Below are 14,858 nucleotides of genomic sequence, written 5' to 3'. Positions count from 1 at the left end.
TCTACCAGCTCCCAGCAGCCTTCTTGGTTCCCAACAGCCTAACTCTTTTTCTCCAGGTCTGCCTGTTATGCTGCTGGCAACAGTCCCCAGGGGGGCCTCCCACACCCAGCACCACGCTTACTCAGTTCAGCTGGGGGTTATAAGTTGACCACCAGTTGTCAGTCCACTACCCTGGGGAACCTGGGCTGAGAAGCTGAGAGAAGCGGGACTAGGTGAGGCCCTTCCTCAGCCTGTAGGCTGTTTCAGACGTGAGGAACCCAGGGGTTCAGCCCTCTATCCAGCCTGCAGGGGAGTTTACCGTTTCCCATGTTCCTTATTGAATCTCTAATAACTTGCTGGTCTAGAAGAGCAGGAAAAGCAGTGGAAATGTTAGGATTCATCCACTGTATTTCCTCTGGGTCCTTTCCCTGTAACCTGGCTGCATTCAATCCCTCTCCACAATGCTTTCTGAATGTCAGGCAGACCGAGACAGAGAAGGGTAAAGCTGGAATGAGCATTGGAGAGTGAAGAAACATTCATCCATGCACTGTGGACACCAGAACAGGTCACCGTTGGTGGGACCTAACGTTCCTCTTCTTTGAATGCTTATTAGGTGGTGGAATGATGGAGGTGGAGGGTTCCTTAGCTTGTCTTAAGCCCTGATGTCTGGGACAGAGGGCCAGGATATGAGAAGGTCAAAAAACATCATCCCAACCCTACATCCCTTATGGTTCTGTTTTCCAGTGGGCTGTCAGGGCCAGGCTCTGAGAATCCCCAAGCGTAACCCTAAGGCTTGTCTGTCTTGGTGCTTTCTAAGCACCAGACTGGCGGGTGCTGGCCATGGTTCTGAAGTCCTTGTCTCCATTGCAGAGTCCTCTAGCTGGGAGGAATCTTCCTTGCTCCCACAGAGAGACCCTGAGCCCAGAACAATAAAACTATGTAATTCCTTTTAGAATCTTTCCACGGGGCACAGGACCGAGTTTCCTCCTGTCTTCTCTCCACCCTCAAGTGTTCATAGCCCGGACTCTCACCCCATACATAAATCCCATATCCTGTGGTTTCTTTCTCATAACAGCTACCATTTCACCTCCTAGCTCCCTGAAAACGATAAATAATCCTGAAGCGTCATTATAATTACAAACTTCTTCCACCCGTCAACCTTTCCCCAAAACTTCTGACAAATAATAAAGCAGAAAGTTTCAGGGTTCATTGCATTTTATTATCTACCCTCCCGCCCCCGCCCCTGCCCCCAGCTGATGGAACACGAATGTTAGTGAGGAAGTGGCTACAGGTGAAGATGTTAGGGGCTGGGTAAGTCAGGTGCAAAATTATCAGGCCTGTGTACAAGACAGCTGGCTTTGTCTTCATCTAAAAACAAGGTTGGCGGGAGTGAGCAGAGTTCCAAGTGCCTTATGTAGAGAAATGCCTAAGGGGAAACTGAGACTTGTTGCATAGATAAGTAGAATAGAGATAGGGAAGGATCTAAGACAGCGTGTTGTAAAGCCGTAAGGGGCAGTTAGGAGTAGCGGGAGGATGTAAGGGTACTGAACACTGTGCTTTGGGGGGAGCTCCACACCTGGCTTGGAATTGCTAAGGTGAACTGGCATTGAAAACAGGGGACGGGGCTGATGTGTGTACTGGGAATGTCTCCAGCATCCCTGGCCCCTGAAGCAGACATTCTCCATTCCCATCCTAACCAGCATCGTGTTCCCTGCACTGCTGGGCTGTGCCGACTCAAGAATAATGCCAGACAGACCAGAGCGTGACCAAGGTGACGCTGTAGGCCAGCACTGCCAGCAGGTAGATGCGGAAGAGCAGCTTGTCCAGTACAGAGCCCACTCGCAGCCAGTCCCGGGCCACCTCCCGGATCTCATCCCGCTTCTCCAGGAAGTGCCGGATGGAGGACAGCTCCTGCAGCAGCCCACGCACGGCCAGGGAGGCCTCCCGTGGCGGAGGGGGAGGGCTGCCTCTGCCCCTTGGGGTCTTCTCCAAGTCCTGGGGGCCTCCCAAAGGGCTGCAGTGGTTTCCCATGGCTGGAAAAAGGGTAGAGCCTGGGTAAGGGAGGGAGGACAGTGAGCTGGCTGAACACTGTTGCTTATGTTTCTACAGCCTGCGGAAGTCTTTATTATGAACAATTAGAGACATATTCAGAGTAACTCACCTATGTGCCTAGCCGCCAACTGAAACTGATTTTAAAAGCCAACATGATCGAGAACTCTTGTATACCTCACCTTAGTCACACCCTTTACCCTTCCCCAAGTCAGCAGCGCTGGGAGATTAGTGTTCATCTTTCTTGCGCATTTTTTTTTAATCCTGAAGGATTTCCTCAGCAATCTGACTCCATTCTTTCATTTGAAGGTTCTAATAGCCCCATGAGAGAGTCAGAGCAAGAGTGATTATTGTCGCTACTTTTTAATGATGGTGTTGAAGTTCAGAGAGGTGAAGTGATTAACAAAGCTGGTGCATCATTGAATAGTGAGATCGCCTAGGCCAGGTATTTGGACTCCTGGTTCACTGCTGTCTCTGCCATATCATTTGCCTCTGAAAGGGATGGCTCCTCCCCATGACTGCAAGTCCTTCTGGACACCTTCAGAAACAGGGACCTTCATTGGGTGAAATCAGTGCACCTGCTCATGGTCTTAGATGGGCCAGAAGCCTTTATAGAGGGCTTGGACCCAGTCGGGAGGGAGGACAAAAAGGAGCAGAATGGAGAGGAAAGATTAAAAACCCAAGCCTTAGGGGCTGGGGATTTAGCTCAGCGGCACAGCACCTGCCTGGCAAGTGCAAGGTTGTGAGTTCGATTCTTGGTACCAGAACCCCCTCCCAAGAAAAAAAAAAAAAACAAATAAAAACCCAAGCTTAGATAGAGTTGGGTGGGCCTGGTTCAATCATGTTTCTTCCATTTTCTGGTTCTGAAACGCAAAGCAAGCTATCTAACCTTTCTATGCTTCTGTTTCCTCAGCGTGACAATTGCATTGGGTTTTCACGAGTGTTAGATGTGATAACGTGCAGAAAGTGCTTTGCACATGCTTGGCACAAGGTGCTCAGCATTAAGCCAGCCAACACTGCCAATTCAGGAAGTATGCGCTCTGTGTGTAGTGGTCTCGGAACCCATCTCTCTGCTGGGCAGGTGTTTGAAATTCTGAGAGACTCGAGCTCCGAGCTGCTATAATGGGAGAGTTTTAGAAATTCCAGCAGCAGTATTTGACTGTGTGAGGCCAGGAGGCCAATAACTACCCACAGAGCATCTGTGTGACTTCACCGTGGGTCCACCTCGGAGGCCTTTCTCAGCCGAGAGGGCTGAACTCCTGACATGCTCAGACTCCAGGACTTCCACACTTTCTGCCCACAGCTGGGCTTATGAAAAGAGTGAAGGTGAAGAAGGTGTCTCGATTGACAGCTTTGGCTGAAGTCTACCTGCTCCTAATGAGGCTGGGTGTGGGGTGCCATGTGTAAGACTGCACCCAGACCCCAGCTCCTTCCCAGGATCTTTGGCACACCACACCCTTCAGACTCCCTACTGTGTCCCTGCAACCTCCCCGGAAATGGTCCCCCTGTGTGTGATTCTCCTCCTCTCTCTCACCTGACAAGTCATCAGTCTTGGGGGCTTGCGAGGTGGCTGGGGGCCTATGGGAGGTCAGCTGCTCCCCTAGGCAGAGTAGTCGGGCGATTCTCTCCAGGACCAGGTGCCGCAGCCAGAGGGGAACAGGCTGCTGGAGGTCTTGCTTGTGTACCAGCCGCACAATGAGGATGGTCTCAGCCAAACTTATCACCAGAAGAGCCATGCACACCACAAAATAGACACCTGTGTACCATGGGGCAGTGTTGGAGGATGGGGGACACACACAGGAGGTAGGAGGAGCTGGGTCCTCATCAGGCTGAGCGAGCCCTACCCTCCAGGGAGGCCTTACCGATGAGGGGCGTGCCGATGGCGGTGGCTGGCAGCGTGTCAGACACAATGATTAGGAAGACTGAGTATCCCAGGAGGAGTGTGATCTTGAAGGAGACCCTCTCACCACTGTCCGGGGGCAGGTAGAAGCCCACGATGTCCATAATCATGAGGAAGATACTGGGCAGCAGCAGGCTGACTGCATAGAATAGGGGCCGCCGGCGGATGACCACCTGGGACCAGGAGAGGAGCTTAGAGAAAGCCTGAGACAGACAGCTCTGCATGCAGGAAGCAGGGCCCACCCTCACTTCAAGGTGTTTCTGCCCTGGGTTGTGCAGAGGCCCCACGCCCTCCCCCTGCATCCAGGCTCGCAGCTACCTGGGATAAGGAGCAATTCAGTTGCGTTTCCCCGTCTGCTCTGTTGAAGTGCTCCTGGAGGGGATGTGTGCGTGGGACCCTGGTGTTGGGAAAGGGGCTATGGACGGTCTTCCCAGCATGCTCCTTAGCGCACCCTGGGTGTGAAGCTCTAGCAGTTTCGTCACCACTTTCCCCCAGCCACTCCCACTCACGTAGAACTTCATCTCCGCGTAGGAGCCTCTGCTTTCTCCGTCGCTGAACTGCACAAACTGGGTCAGCACCCCCAGCAACTCCCACTCGCCCTGATTCATGAAGACGCTCTTGTCAGACTTCACTTTTTCCGGCAAGCGCCACAAGGAGATGTTGATGTCCTGGACTGAGAGAAGAGAAATCAGGCCAGTTTTGGAATCCAGGTGATCTGAGTCCGGCAGACCTTGGAAGGCGGAGTGTCGCGTGGGCCGTGACTAAGAAAACCCTGATGTCAACCCTGGACCTCAGGCCTCTGCCGTAACCTCCAGCCCCAGTCTCTTCAGCTATAAAATAAAGCTCCATGAGACACTGTGCCCATCTCACAGGTTTGTAGGGAGGGCAGAAGAAGTCTTGGGTAGAAACACACAACACAATGCAAAGAACCAAAGAAGCCATCACCCCTGCCTAAACCATTCTAAGGTTCCCTACTAGAATTAATCTGTGGGAAATAAATTCAACATTTCACCTTTGCCTGTGATAGAACTACCACTATTGAAGGTAAATTAGGAAAATAAGAAAAATCTTCATTTATGGGATAGCAGCTCTATATATTCCATATCTGTAGTAGGATATAATAGTATATGCAATAGGTAATCTCCATAAAGATGTGTGTGTGTATACGAATACTCACCCTGTGGATATCAATGCATAAAGAGGAGCAGGAAGAATGCACTAAATGAAGTTTATACTGATAGAAATGGTGAAGTCTTGCTGGAGGAAGTTATTGGAGAAGAACTTGAGATTGAGGATGGAGCTCAAAGACACCTCAGCCTTCTCTACAGCTTGATTTTTGGTCAGGGAAGTTATATATTATCACCATACTTTAATATAACGCATAGATGGACAGAGATGGAGCTGGTTTTTTTTGCAAATAGGCAGTGCTCATGTCCTTGCCCTCCCCTAGCGGTGTTCACTCACTCAATATAATTTGCCAAGAGCATTTCTTTGGCCCAGACGCTATGCTAGGTATCTAATGGCAACGAGAAATCACATCCCCATCTAAGTTTATACCTGTGAGAGAAATAGACCATGAACAGGTATTGATAAGTATGATTGGAGGTGCTGAGAAAAACAGGAGATTCTAAAGTTCTACAGTAGCGACGGCCTTGTCTGGGAAGGAGAGGCTTGCCCCTAGGAGCTGGTACTTGTGCAGCTATGCAGGGGTGAACAGAGCAGTGGCCAGGCTGGGTGTGACTGGGGGGCAGATGGGGAGCAGCAGGTGGAAAGAAGGGTGGCAGATAGCTTAGAAGAAGTTGGATGTGATCAAGGGAAATAATGAGGGGCTCTGGGTCTCGGGGAGAAGGCAGTGGGACTAGAGCAGAGCTCAGGGGAGTGTGTGTCCGAGCAGGCTGGGGTGCTGCACGGTCAGCAGGGCAGGTCAAGGATTTGGATTGAGTCCCAGGGCTGCTGGGAAGCAATCTAGGTTTTAAGTGACTCAATCAGATTTGCATTTTGATAAGCGCTCACTGGCTGCTGTGAGGAGCAAGAGCTAGAGAGAGAGAAGGAATAAGATGATTGTAAACTGTATGAATTGCAAACATGTACTAAAAAACAATGAATGAGTAAGGAAGACCAGGTAGCACGCTAATGCAGACACCTGTGCAGGCAAGGAGGGTGGCTTGGCTGGGGAGGGGTGGTGAGGGGAAGTGGGTGTGTCTGTCCGAGAGGCGGCCAGGGTCACATCCTGTTTGGGATGTTGGAAAAGAATTGTTCCTTACTGAACACTTTGCAGTCAGTTCACACACTGTCATTAAATCCTTAGAACAACTGGGGAAGGCAGTGAGGGTGGCAGTATTGATCCCCTTGGGAGGAGGAGGAAGCAGAGGCTCAGTGACATTAAGAAAGCAAGCGATTGGGGCTGGGAGTGGAGCTCAGTGGTAGATTGCCCTGGGTTCAATCCCTAGCACTGTCAAAAGAAAAGAGAAAGAGCTGATCAGTTAAATAAGGGAGAATGCAATCTAGAGAGCGTTCCTCATTCAGGTACCCCTAGGACCTCCCAGCTCTGTCCCTGACCCCCGAAGCTGCGTACTCACTGGTGTGCAGCCAGCTGGTGAAGGTCAGTGAGCAGTTCTGTACATCGAAGGGAAAGTTATAGATGTCGAGGCTGCATGCAGTCACCACCTGCAGGGGCTTGTAGTTCTGTACCTCACCTTGATGCCGGACATACACATAAGGGATACTTGGAGACTTGCCCACGTCCACGCTGGCCAGGAAAGAAGGATCAATTAGGGGGCTCAAGAGAGATCCAGCCGTAGGGGTCTGAAGGTCTCTGAGCGCCCAGGAGAAGAAGAAATTCACAAAGAGTAGAGACTGTAAGAACACCTGGAGGGTTTTCCATTTGTGGCCTGCCATGGTTAAGGCTATCTTCCAGTAGTAAAGGGTATGTGCCCTTTATTCACCTAGCATCTTAGCCACAAAGAGCAGGGAAGGCATCCGTAGACCCCAAAGCCGTGGGCTACAGGAGCCTTGCTCGGCTGCCCTGTGCTGTCACATAGCCCTGCTCCTGGGCCCAGGCAGAGACTCATTTCCTGACTGACGGGGCTGTTGTTACAGGCAGGCTTGGGGGAAGAGCAGAATTTGGTGTCCTGACTTTGCCGTTTCTTTGCTCCTCTTTTCTAGAAGTCCTTGAGAGTGAGAGCAAAATAATCATCTCTGCAGAAAGAGCTAGAGAATTCATGATAAGAATTAGAGAAGCCCAGGAAAGTCCAGTAAGACTTTTTCCCACTCTTTTAGCAGATCCCAGACCCCTAGGCTCTCTTGAGTGGGCACAATGGCATGAAGTAACTGAGCTGGAGCCTTGGGCTTCAGCCTTCTGTGGGATCAGCTTAGGAGATAAGAAATCAAGACATAGGCCACTTCATTGTTAAGATTGGAAATCCAGCCAGGAATAAAAATTTCCCAGAACCCCTTCAGCCGGAGCTAGGTAGGACATTGAGGGGTAGGGCCCAGGTCAACTTCCTCCCTTAGGAAAAAGCCAGTGGTGCCCTGTGGAGCTGGGCAGTTTTGTGGGTACTGGGTGGACCCACTCATCACCTTCCACTTTCTATCCATTCCCCCAGACCTCGTACGTGTGTTTAAATTCAGAAGTCAAGGTGGAGGACCCTGCGTGAACTTGCAAGATGGGGACAAAGTCTTTTGCTGGGGTCAAATGCAACTGTGTTTGGCTGTTGGGAATAAAGGCTGGTAGGATCCATTTCATACTTGAGGTACAATTTGTGGCCGGTTAGGCGCTTACGTGGCTTGAGAGGGTTGAACGTGTTTCTTAGCTCTAAATCTCTTCTGTGGCCAGGTGCGGTGGCTGCTGTCAATGTTCTATTCCTTCCAAAAGCATAACTGTTCCCTTTAAAAATGCAGCTGTCCCCATTAGGCTATTATAACTCAGTGTGAATTCATTCACTGGCTTCTTTCCCTATGACGTGGGCCCTTGGACTAATAAGCAGAGAATTTCAACATCAGGCCTAGAAAAAAAAAGAAAACTTTATAAAAGGAAAAAAAGAGCAAAAACAAAGGGAACTGAATTCAAGCTAACTTCATCTACAGCCTGCAAGTGTGAGTCTTGCAACAGTCTTGTCACCCAGTGTCCGGCTTCTCTGAGCCCCTGAGCCACCCAGCCGCCGGGGCTCGGGGGACGGTACTCACAACTCATTGATGAGGATGTCTGGGACCCAGATGCTGTCCGTGGGAATGGACAACTTGGTGATGTTGTCAAAGTCCTCGGGGTTCCACTGGAGAAATTCATCAGTCCAGAACTGGGAGAAGAGCAGGAGTGGTCAGAGGCAGCCTTTCACTACGGGTTCAGGGTCACCTGCAACTTGGGAGGACTTCACCCCTCATGTCCAGGCAACAAATGGGCATCTTCGTGTGAAAACCTGGGTGTCAATGGCACCCAAATTACTCAGCAGTGACGGAGACTACCCTTGCCTCACTGTCCTAACACTGTCCCTCCGTGCATGGCAATACGGACAGACGCAGTCTCCATCCCTCGAGGGCAAGTGGCCATTCCTAATGCTAGAACATACTACCCACCACCTTCAGGACTTTGGACAAATAATTGCCTGGTTCTGAGCCTGCATACACATAAGTGGGGATGACAGCACCCACTTCACAGAGCAGAGGTGGCTATTATATTTTCATTAATGCATTCTCCACTTTTATGCCAGAATGGCCATTCTGAAAAGTATATTTAAAATTCTTCAGTTGTGCCCCATTGCCCTTGAAATGAAGTTAAACTTTATGTGCCCATAAAGTCCTCCCCTATCCCTTTAGCCCCATTTTTGGCCACACCTTTTTGTATATTCTGTACCTTAGCCTTGTGGAGTTAAACACTGTGGAATCCTCTGCATCTCTGTGAACTTGTTCTTTCTCCTCTGCACAATCTCTGTCTTCTTCACCAAGGTGCCTTTCCCCACAGACCCTCTAACCTGAGTCAAGGCATCCGTGCTCCTTTCTCCAAGGCACCGCCCATGACCCCAGGCCCCAGGCTCCTTCATGCTCCCATGATGCCAGAGCAGCTGTTATGCTGCGCTCCGATGGTCTGCTCATGTGCCTATTGCTTCCGTTTGTCTGTGAGCTCATTGTGAGCCAGGGCCCAGGCTAGCCTGTGTCTTTAATTCCAGTCTGTTAGCACCATTGCTGGCGTACAGGGGATTGACTTTCCCTCCCTTCTGACTGCAACCAGCTGAAGCAGACAGGTGACCCTAGATGTCCAGAGGTGGGACCTAGGCCAGGTGTTCCGGGGAAAGGAGTTCCAGGGTGTGCTTTGGATTAAGGGGTCAACATTCTGGCTTCTTCCTCTACCCCACTTCCTGTCACATGAGGTGCTGGAGTTGGAGGAGTAGGCCCTTGATTAAGAGAGAGGGTTTCACAGAGACCCATGTACACCAGCATTACCTGCAGAGTCTCCTGGGTTGGCCTCTGGGAGCCGTCCTCATCCTCCTGCCCCCTGCTCTTCAGCCACTTCCCTTTCCCTTCTGCCCAGGTTTCTTTCCCCAACCCCGGAAGCTGCTAGAGAAGGACCTGCCTATGGGCAGCAGCTCTTCCCTCCCCGACGAGCCCAAAGCCAGTGCTTGGCCAAACCCTGTGTTCTTCCGAAGCTGGACCAGTGGGAACACAGCCAAGTCCCTAAGGGCTCAGTGGATAGAGTCCTCCTGTTTTACTCAATGTGGCTGTTGTCCATTTGGCTTAAAAGAAAGAACTTTCTAGAAATAAAGAACTTTTCTTAAGAAGGAACTTTCTAGAACTAGAACTGATTGAAAGTGAAAGTGGCTGCCTGGTGAGTTCCTGGGTGCTGGAAGTGGTCCTTCAACAGAAGCTGGAAAAGAACTTCTCTGGAATGCTGTGAAGAACTTCAAAAGGGGAGAGGGGCTCCCCTCCACCAATCGTTAAGCTTCCTTCTGCCCTCTCCCGAGGTGAGAACATTCCAGACTCTTGGACCTCATACTGAGTGTGCCTCTGAACCTCTCCCCCAGCCTCTCCTCATGAAAGCTACTGGGATTACTGACTTCTTTGGATGGAAGACTGGGGCTGGGTATGGGGCTGCTCTACTCACCTGCCGGTACCAGATGTAGGTGGTCAGTACCTGATTCTTCTCATCCTGGGAAAGAAAGGGGAGCTCAGACAGGTGGCCCTGCATGCATCACCCCCAAAATGAGTTGTGTAAGTGTGACTCATTCCCCTGAGTCACACTTAATATTCATGTTAAAAATTACAAATGCTGGGGCTGGGGATTTAGCTCAGTGGCATAGCACCTGGCTGGCAAGTGCAAGGTCATGAGTTCGATTCCTGGTACCGGAAAAAAAAAAAAAAGAAAAAAGAAAAAAAATTTATGAATGCCTCCTATCATTTGCCTTTACTGTTATATAATTGTTATAGAAGGTATATATACAGTATATACCTTCTCTTCTATATTGCTATATTTTATTTATTATACTATTCTATGAATAATATATACCAGTGCTGGCAAAGCTCTGAGAGATGGGTGCCCAAACTCTTCTTATTTATCTATCACACAGGGCCAACCCTGCAATTAAACCTGAGTATTGAGGTTTTAGGTTAGAAAAAACAACTCAGCCAGGCGTGGTGGCACATGCCTGTAATCCAGCACTCAAGAGACTGAGGCAGGAGGATTGTTATGAGTTCGAGACCAACCTGGGCTACAAAGTGAGCTCAGGGCCAGCCTGAACTACATAGTGAGACCCTGTCTCAAAAAAACAAACAAACAAACAACAACAACAACAAAAAAAAACCAAAACTCATACATTAATATCTTTTGTTTTAAAAGAAAAACAGTAACACGTGCCATATGTTCACCACAACTGATATGTAATATAAAGAATATGTAACTTTGTTAAGTATTATATATAACTTAATTACAGATATTCCTCATTTAATGACCTACCAGTTTAACAACTAATTGGACTTACAACTGAGGCACACTGTTTGAACTTAGACCTGCTGCTTGGACTTACGACTTGCCTTTCTTTTTTGTACAGTTCTGTACATCTTGTTTATAGCGCCTCAGTGTCTTTTTTTCTGTACAGTACACCTTGTTTATACAGTACTATAATTTCTGCTGATTCTACTGCAAGTACAGTACTACAGTTTTATGTTCTGTTATATATTACAGTACTGCACATAACAGTTATGCAGATAAAAGCAAAGACATTGAGGCTGTATAAACAAGATATATAGCACTGCACAAAATAAAAGATGGGTCATAAGTCTGAGCAACGGGACATAAGTCCGAAGAGTGTGCCTTGGTTCTAAGTCCAAACAGTCGTTAAACTGGTAGGTTGTTAGACAAGGCCTAGATATCCACAAACAGAGAGAGACGGGCAGGGGTGCTTGGTATGAGGCATAAAACCCCATAAGGTGAAAAAAATTTATCACCCACCCCTCATCTAATTCCTACTTTCCCTGCTGAAGCACCGTGGTAACCCATTTGCTGCTCTTCTTTCCAGAAATGATTTTATCCCTTGTGAGGTGGGTGGGTTGACATAACAGAGCCCGTGAGGTCAGGTCCCGCCTCCCCTACTCCAGTCGGCACCAACACATCTCTGCAGCTGCTTTCTTGCTCTTCTCTGCCCAATGTCTGCCCTCTTCGGCTGCGCAGTGCACCCCACACTGCTATGGTAATTGATGAACACATTGATTAGTTCATTGATCTGTTGGGTTGACAATAATCTGTTGTCGCTGTTTAGTGACACCTCGTATGTATTAGGGACTCATGTAAGGCATTAGGAGCATAGAGATGAACAAGACAGTCTTCACCGCACTCCACTGGCCCACAGAGATGGTTACCGTCATACTACGTGTGGACAGCCAATGCAGGAGGTGACTGCCAGGGTCAGGCCACGGAGAGAAGCCACACAGGGGCTCTGGGCTGTGGTTTAGACAGGCAGCTGCGCAGGTGCTGCTGCAGCCCATCCCCCATTGTACCACAGAGACTAGGGCCTGAGGTACCCATCGTGCTCCCCACAGGGTGATTTCTGAGGTCCACTGTGAGCGTGAATGGGGCAGACTGGGGCTGTGTGCTCACCACACTGAGGATGGCGTAGACGATGACGTCGATGGAGATGGTGGTGGGTCTTCTCCAGTCCCGCACGGGCCGGACGCCCTTCCTGTAGTCAGCCAGGAGGTGGTCCGACAGCCTCTGCAGAGCGGGCCTGCTGGAGTTGCGAGCGTGGGCTGTCCCCTTCCCCCTGGCTGGGAAGGAAAGCAGCTCAAGGTGAAAATCGGATCCTCAAAGCAGCCCCTGGTTCTCTTGCATTGGTTTGTAAGCTATTGAAACAAATGTGTCTGCACCTCACAAAATTCTCAGGTCCCCCCAAAAACTGGAATTCCCATCACCACAACATTTTGTCTGTGGAGGCTCCTGCCAAATTCCAGTGAATGTTCAGTTCACATGGGGGGCGTTCCCTGCACCTTCCCTTACAGGGCAGCAGGGAGCCAGCTTGTCAGGGCAGGTGGCAGGAGACAGGTAGAGGCCACATAAGTAGTGAGGAGGTGGGCTGAGGGGTATGGGGAAGGGGTCCCAGCGGCTCAAAGGAAGTAGGGTGTGGGTGTGTGTGACACTGACAGGCGACCAGGCCATGAGAAAGTGCAGCCCGAGCGCACAGTCTCCAAGCCCCCTGCTTCGCGCCAGCGTTCGCCAGCCAAGGCCCGGCTGCAGCACCTGCACAGCTCGTTGTCTCCTTGACCCCAGCCTGCAACCAGCCAGGGAGGAAGGAAGGGTAGGCATCAGCCAGAAATGCACACTCCTGCCACGGCCATTGTGCTACAGGGCAGGGTTTGCCAGGACCTCTCCGAGGGCAGTAGGCGCAAACTGGACAGAGCTGGGAAGCAGGTTGGGGGAGGTGTAGAGGGAGCCAGGAGGAACCAAGCTGCTCCCAGAACAGGAGGCCAAGGGAACATCAGGGTAACAGGAAAGCCCCGTCACAGCCCCGCTGCAGGCCTGGCTTCCGCTGAGGAGCACCACATACCCTCCTCTCTCCTGGCCCCTTGTGCGCCTGCCGTGCAGATTGCTTTCCTGTGCTTCGCCCACCTACCCTGATGAGCTATCAGCCTCTCTCCGAAGGACAAGCAGTGAAGGGAAGGAACTATGTTTTGAGCCTCCTTCAGAAGAATATTGGTTGACAGAATCTTTAGTCTCAGAGTACCCTGCCGTGGTGGCTGATATAACAGCCCACTTTGCAGAGGGACCCCAAGGCCCAGAAGAGAGAGCACAGTGCAATCAGTGTGGGAACCCTGCCTCTTCAACCAGACCCTCTGGTCTCTTCACGACTGACACTCGGACCTGCTTTGGACGGACTGATTTTCGTGGACCCCAGAGCAGAGCCCCCGCTGGGAGCACAGAGCGGATCCCAGCCCAGGAAGCCCCTGCCGCTTTGGCTTGCTTTTTCTCTCTCCCCACTGGTTTCTCCCAAGGACAGCTCACAGGAGAGCAGCGTCTTGCGGGCAGCCTTATACATCTGTCCAACCCCTGGGTGGCATCCTTCTCCTGTGCCCAGGGTGCTCCAAGCCAGCTGCGTAGGGGGAGAAACTTTCTTGTAGGGGGTGAACATGGTCTGCAGCAGACCAGACCCCTCTGTGACTAAAGCACCTGCTTGCAAGGGAGTCGGAATGGGAGGGTGGTGGGGATATGGCCTGGTGTTACTGGAGGTGACCCCTGAAGGGCGGTGTAGGGAACCCCAGCAATGAAGACCAGTGAGGTGAGGAAGGGTGACCAGATTAGTTCTGGTCCCCACTCTGCTGCCGAGAAGCTATGTGGTCTTGAGTGAACTACTCCCTTCTCTGGACCCCTTTACAGCAGGCAATGGCCAAGCAAACGAGCTCACAGGTCCTTCACAGCTGCCAGGTGATGAGTTTAGGGGCTGGGCAAGGAGAAAAGGTCTCCTCTTGTGGCACCTGTCTGTGTGTTTCTGACATGCAGGCTACTGCCAGGCTTCCCTCTCAGCAGGTCCTGTTGTCTTGCCCCAGGCTGTAAGCACCCCTGTGTGGTGAGGTAGCTGACCTTCCTGCAGCCGCACAGCCCCGAACTCACCACCCCTCGGCCCTGGGAGGATGAACACCGCCCCCCGAGCTCTGCAGAGAGCCAGCCAAGTTCTGGTGTGTCCCCCATCCTCCTTACCTTCTCCCCGTGCCAGGAGTGTGGGGAGGAGCAAGGCCAGCAGCGCCAGCTGGAGCCACAGCAACATGGCGAGCTTCCCACGAGTGGGGGTGCCTCAGAGGATGCTCAGGGTGAGCTCCTCCAAAGGCCAGCCTGCTCGTCCTCTGCCAGCCTCGTGCCCGGCCAGCCTGCTTCCCCTGCCGCTGCCTGCACCTTCTGAGGCTGCAGCTTGGCACTCCGCAGGCCACCAGCCTTGGGGAGAGGCCAAGTTTTCCTGCATCAGTCCTTTAGCTGGATCGGATTTCAGGGAGGGAGGGAGGGGAGGGGACCAGGGAAGGGGAGCCCGCCCTGGCTCACTGATTCAGGGCATGTGGCGGAGCGGGAGCTCGGTCCACCCATTCACCCAGGTGGCTTGGTCATGTTTCCCCAAAAGGAACTTGGGGCCAGGGGCTGCAGGGGCCTCGGGAGCAAGGGTGCAGCCTGGCTACTGGTGAGGACCCCAGGCTGTAGCGGCGCGGTGCTTGTCCCTTGGTAAGTATATTTCAGTGGCACTCGGCCGGGCCGGGTGAGCCTCAGCTCTTTAGCTCCGCAGGGTGACATAATCCCCTTAGCCAAGCAGGAGATCAGGCGTCTCTGCTGACAGAGGCCTGCCCTTTGATCCTCATAAAAATAAAAATACTCATATTTAAGTAACAAAGTATATGTAGAAAAATGCACATATTTTATACTTAGATAATTGTAAACATTTTTACTAAATCTAGAGAATATATGTATTAA

General features: G+C 51.2%; 1 protein-coding gene across 2 annotated transcripts; it reads right to left on the bottom strand.

The window, feature by feature from the left end:
• Nucleotides 1–1,187: 1,187 nt before the first annotated feature.
• On the bottom strand, nt 1,188–14,282 carry Htr3a (5-hydroxytryptamine (serotonin) receptor 3A, ionotropic). Of its 2 annotated transcripts, none has more exons than XM_005378151.2 (9): nt 14,103–14,282; nt 12,012–12,178; nt 10,023–10,067; nt 8,114–8,223; nt 6,508–6,677; nt 4,438–4,601; nt 3,891–4,101; nt 3,563–3,784; nt 1,188–2,030 (listed from the first exon to the last, which is right to left on the bottom strand). In XM_005378151.2, the coding sequence occupies exons 1-9, from the start codon at nt 14,167–14,169 to the stop codon at nt 1,714–1,716; spliced, it is 1,473 nt and encodes a 490-aa protein (XP_005378208.1). In that variant the 5' UTR covers nt 14,170–14,282; the 3' UTR covers nt 1,188–1,713. The 2 variants fall into 2 exon arrangements, with proteins under 2 accessions (XP_005378208.1, XP_005378209.1); XM_005378152.2 differs by having other exon boundaries at nt 1,188–2,012.
• Between the last annotated feature and the right edge of the window lie 576 nt (nt 14,283–14,858).

This window comes from Chinchilla lanigera, unplaced genomic scaffold (genome assembly GCF_000276665.1).
Source record: "Chinchilla lanigera isolate Chin_1 unplaced genomic scaffold, ChiLan1.0 scaffold00011, whole genome shotgun sequence".
NCBI classification, from domain to species: domain Eukaryota; kingdom Metazoa; phylum Chordata; class Mammalia; order Rodentia; family Chinchillidae; genus Chinchilla; species Chinchilla lanigera.
The sequence above is the reverse complement of the archived record's forward strand: the minus strand, read 5'-3'. Positions and strand labels throughout refer to the sequence as shown.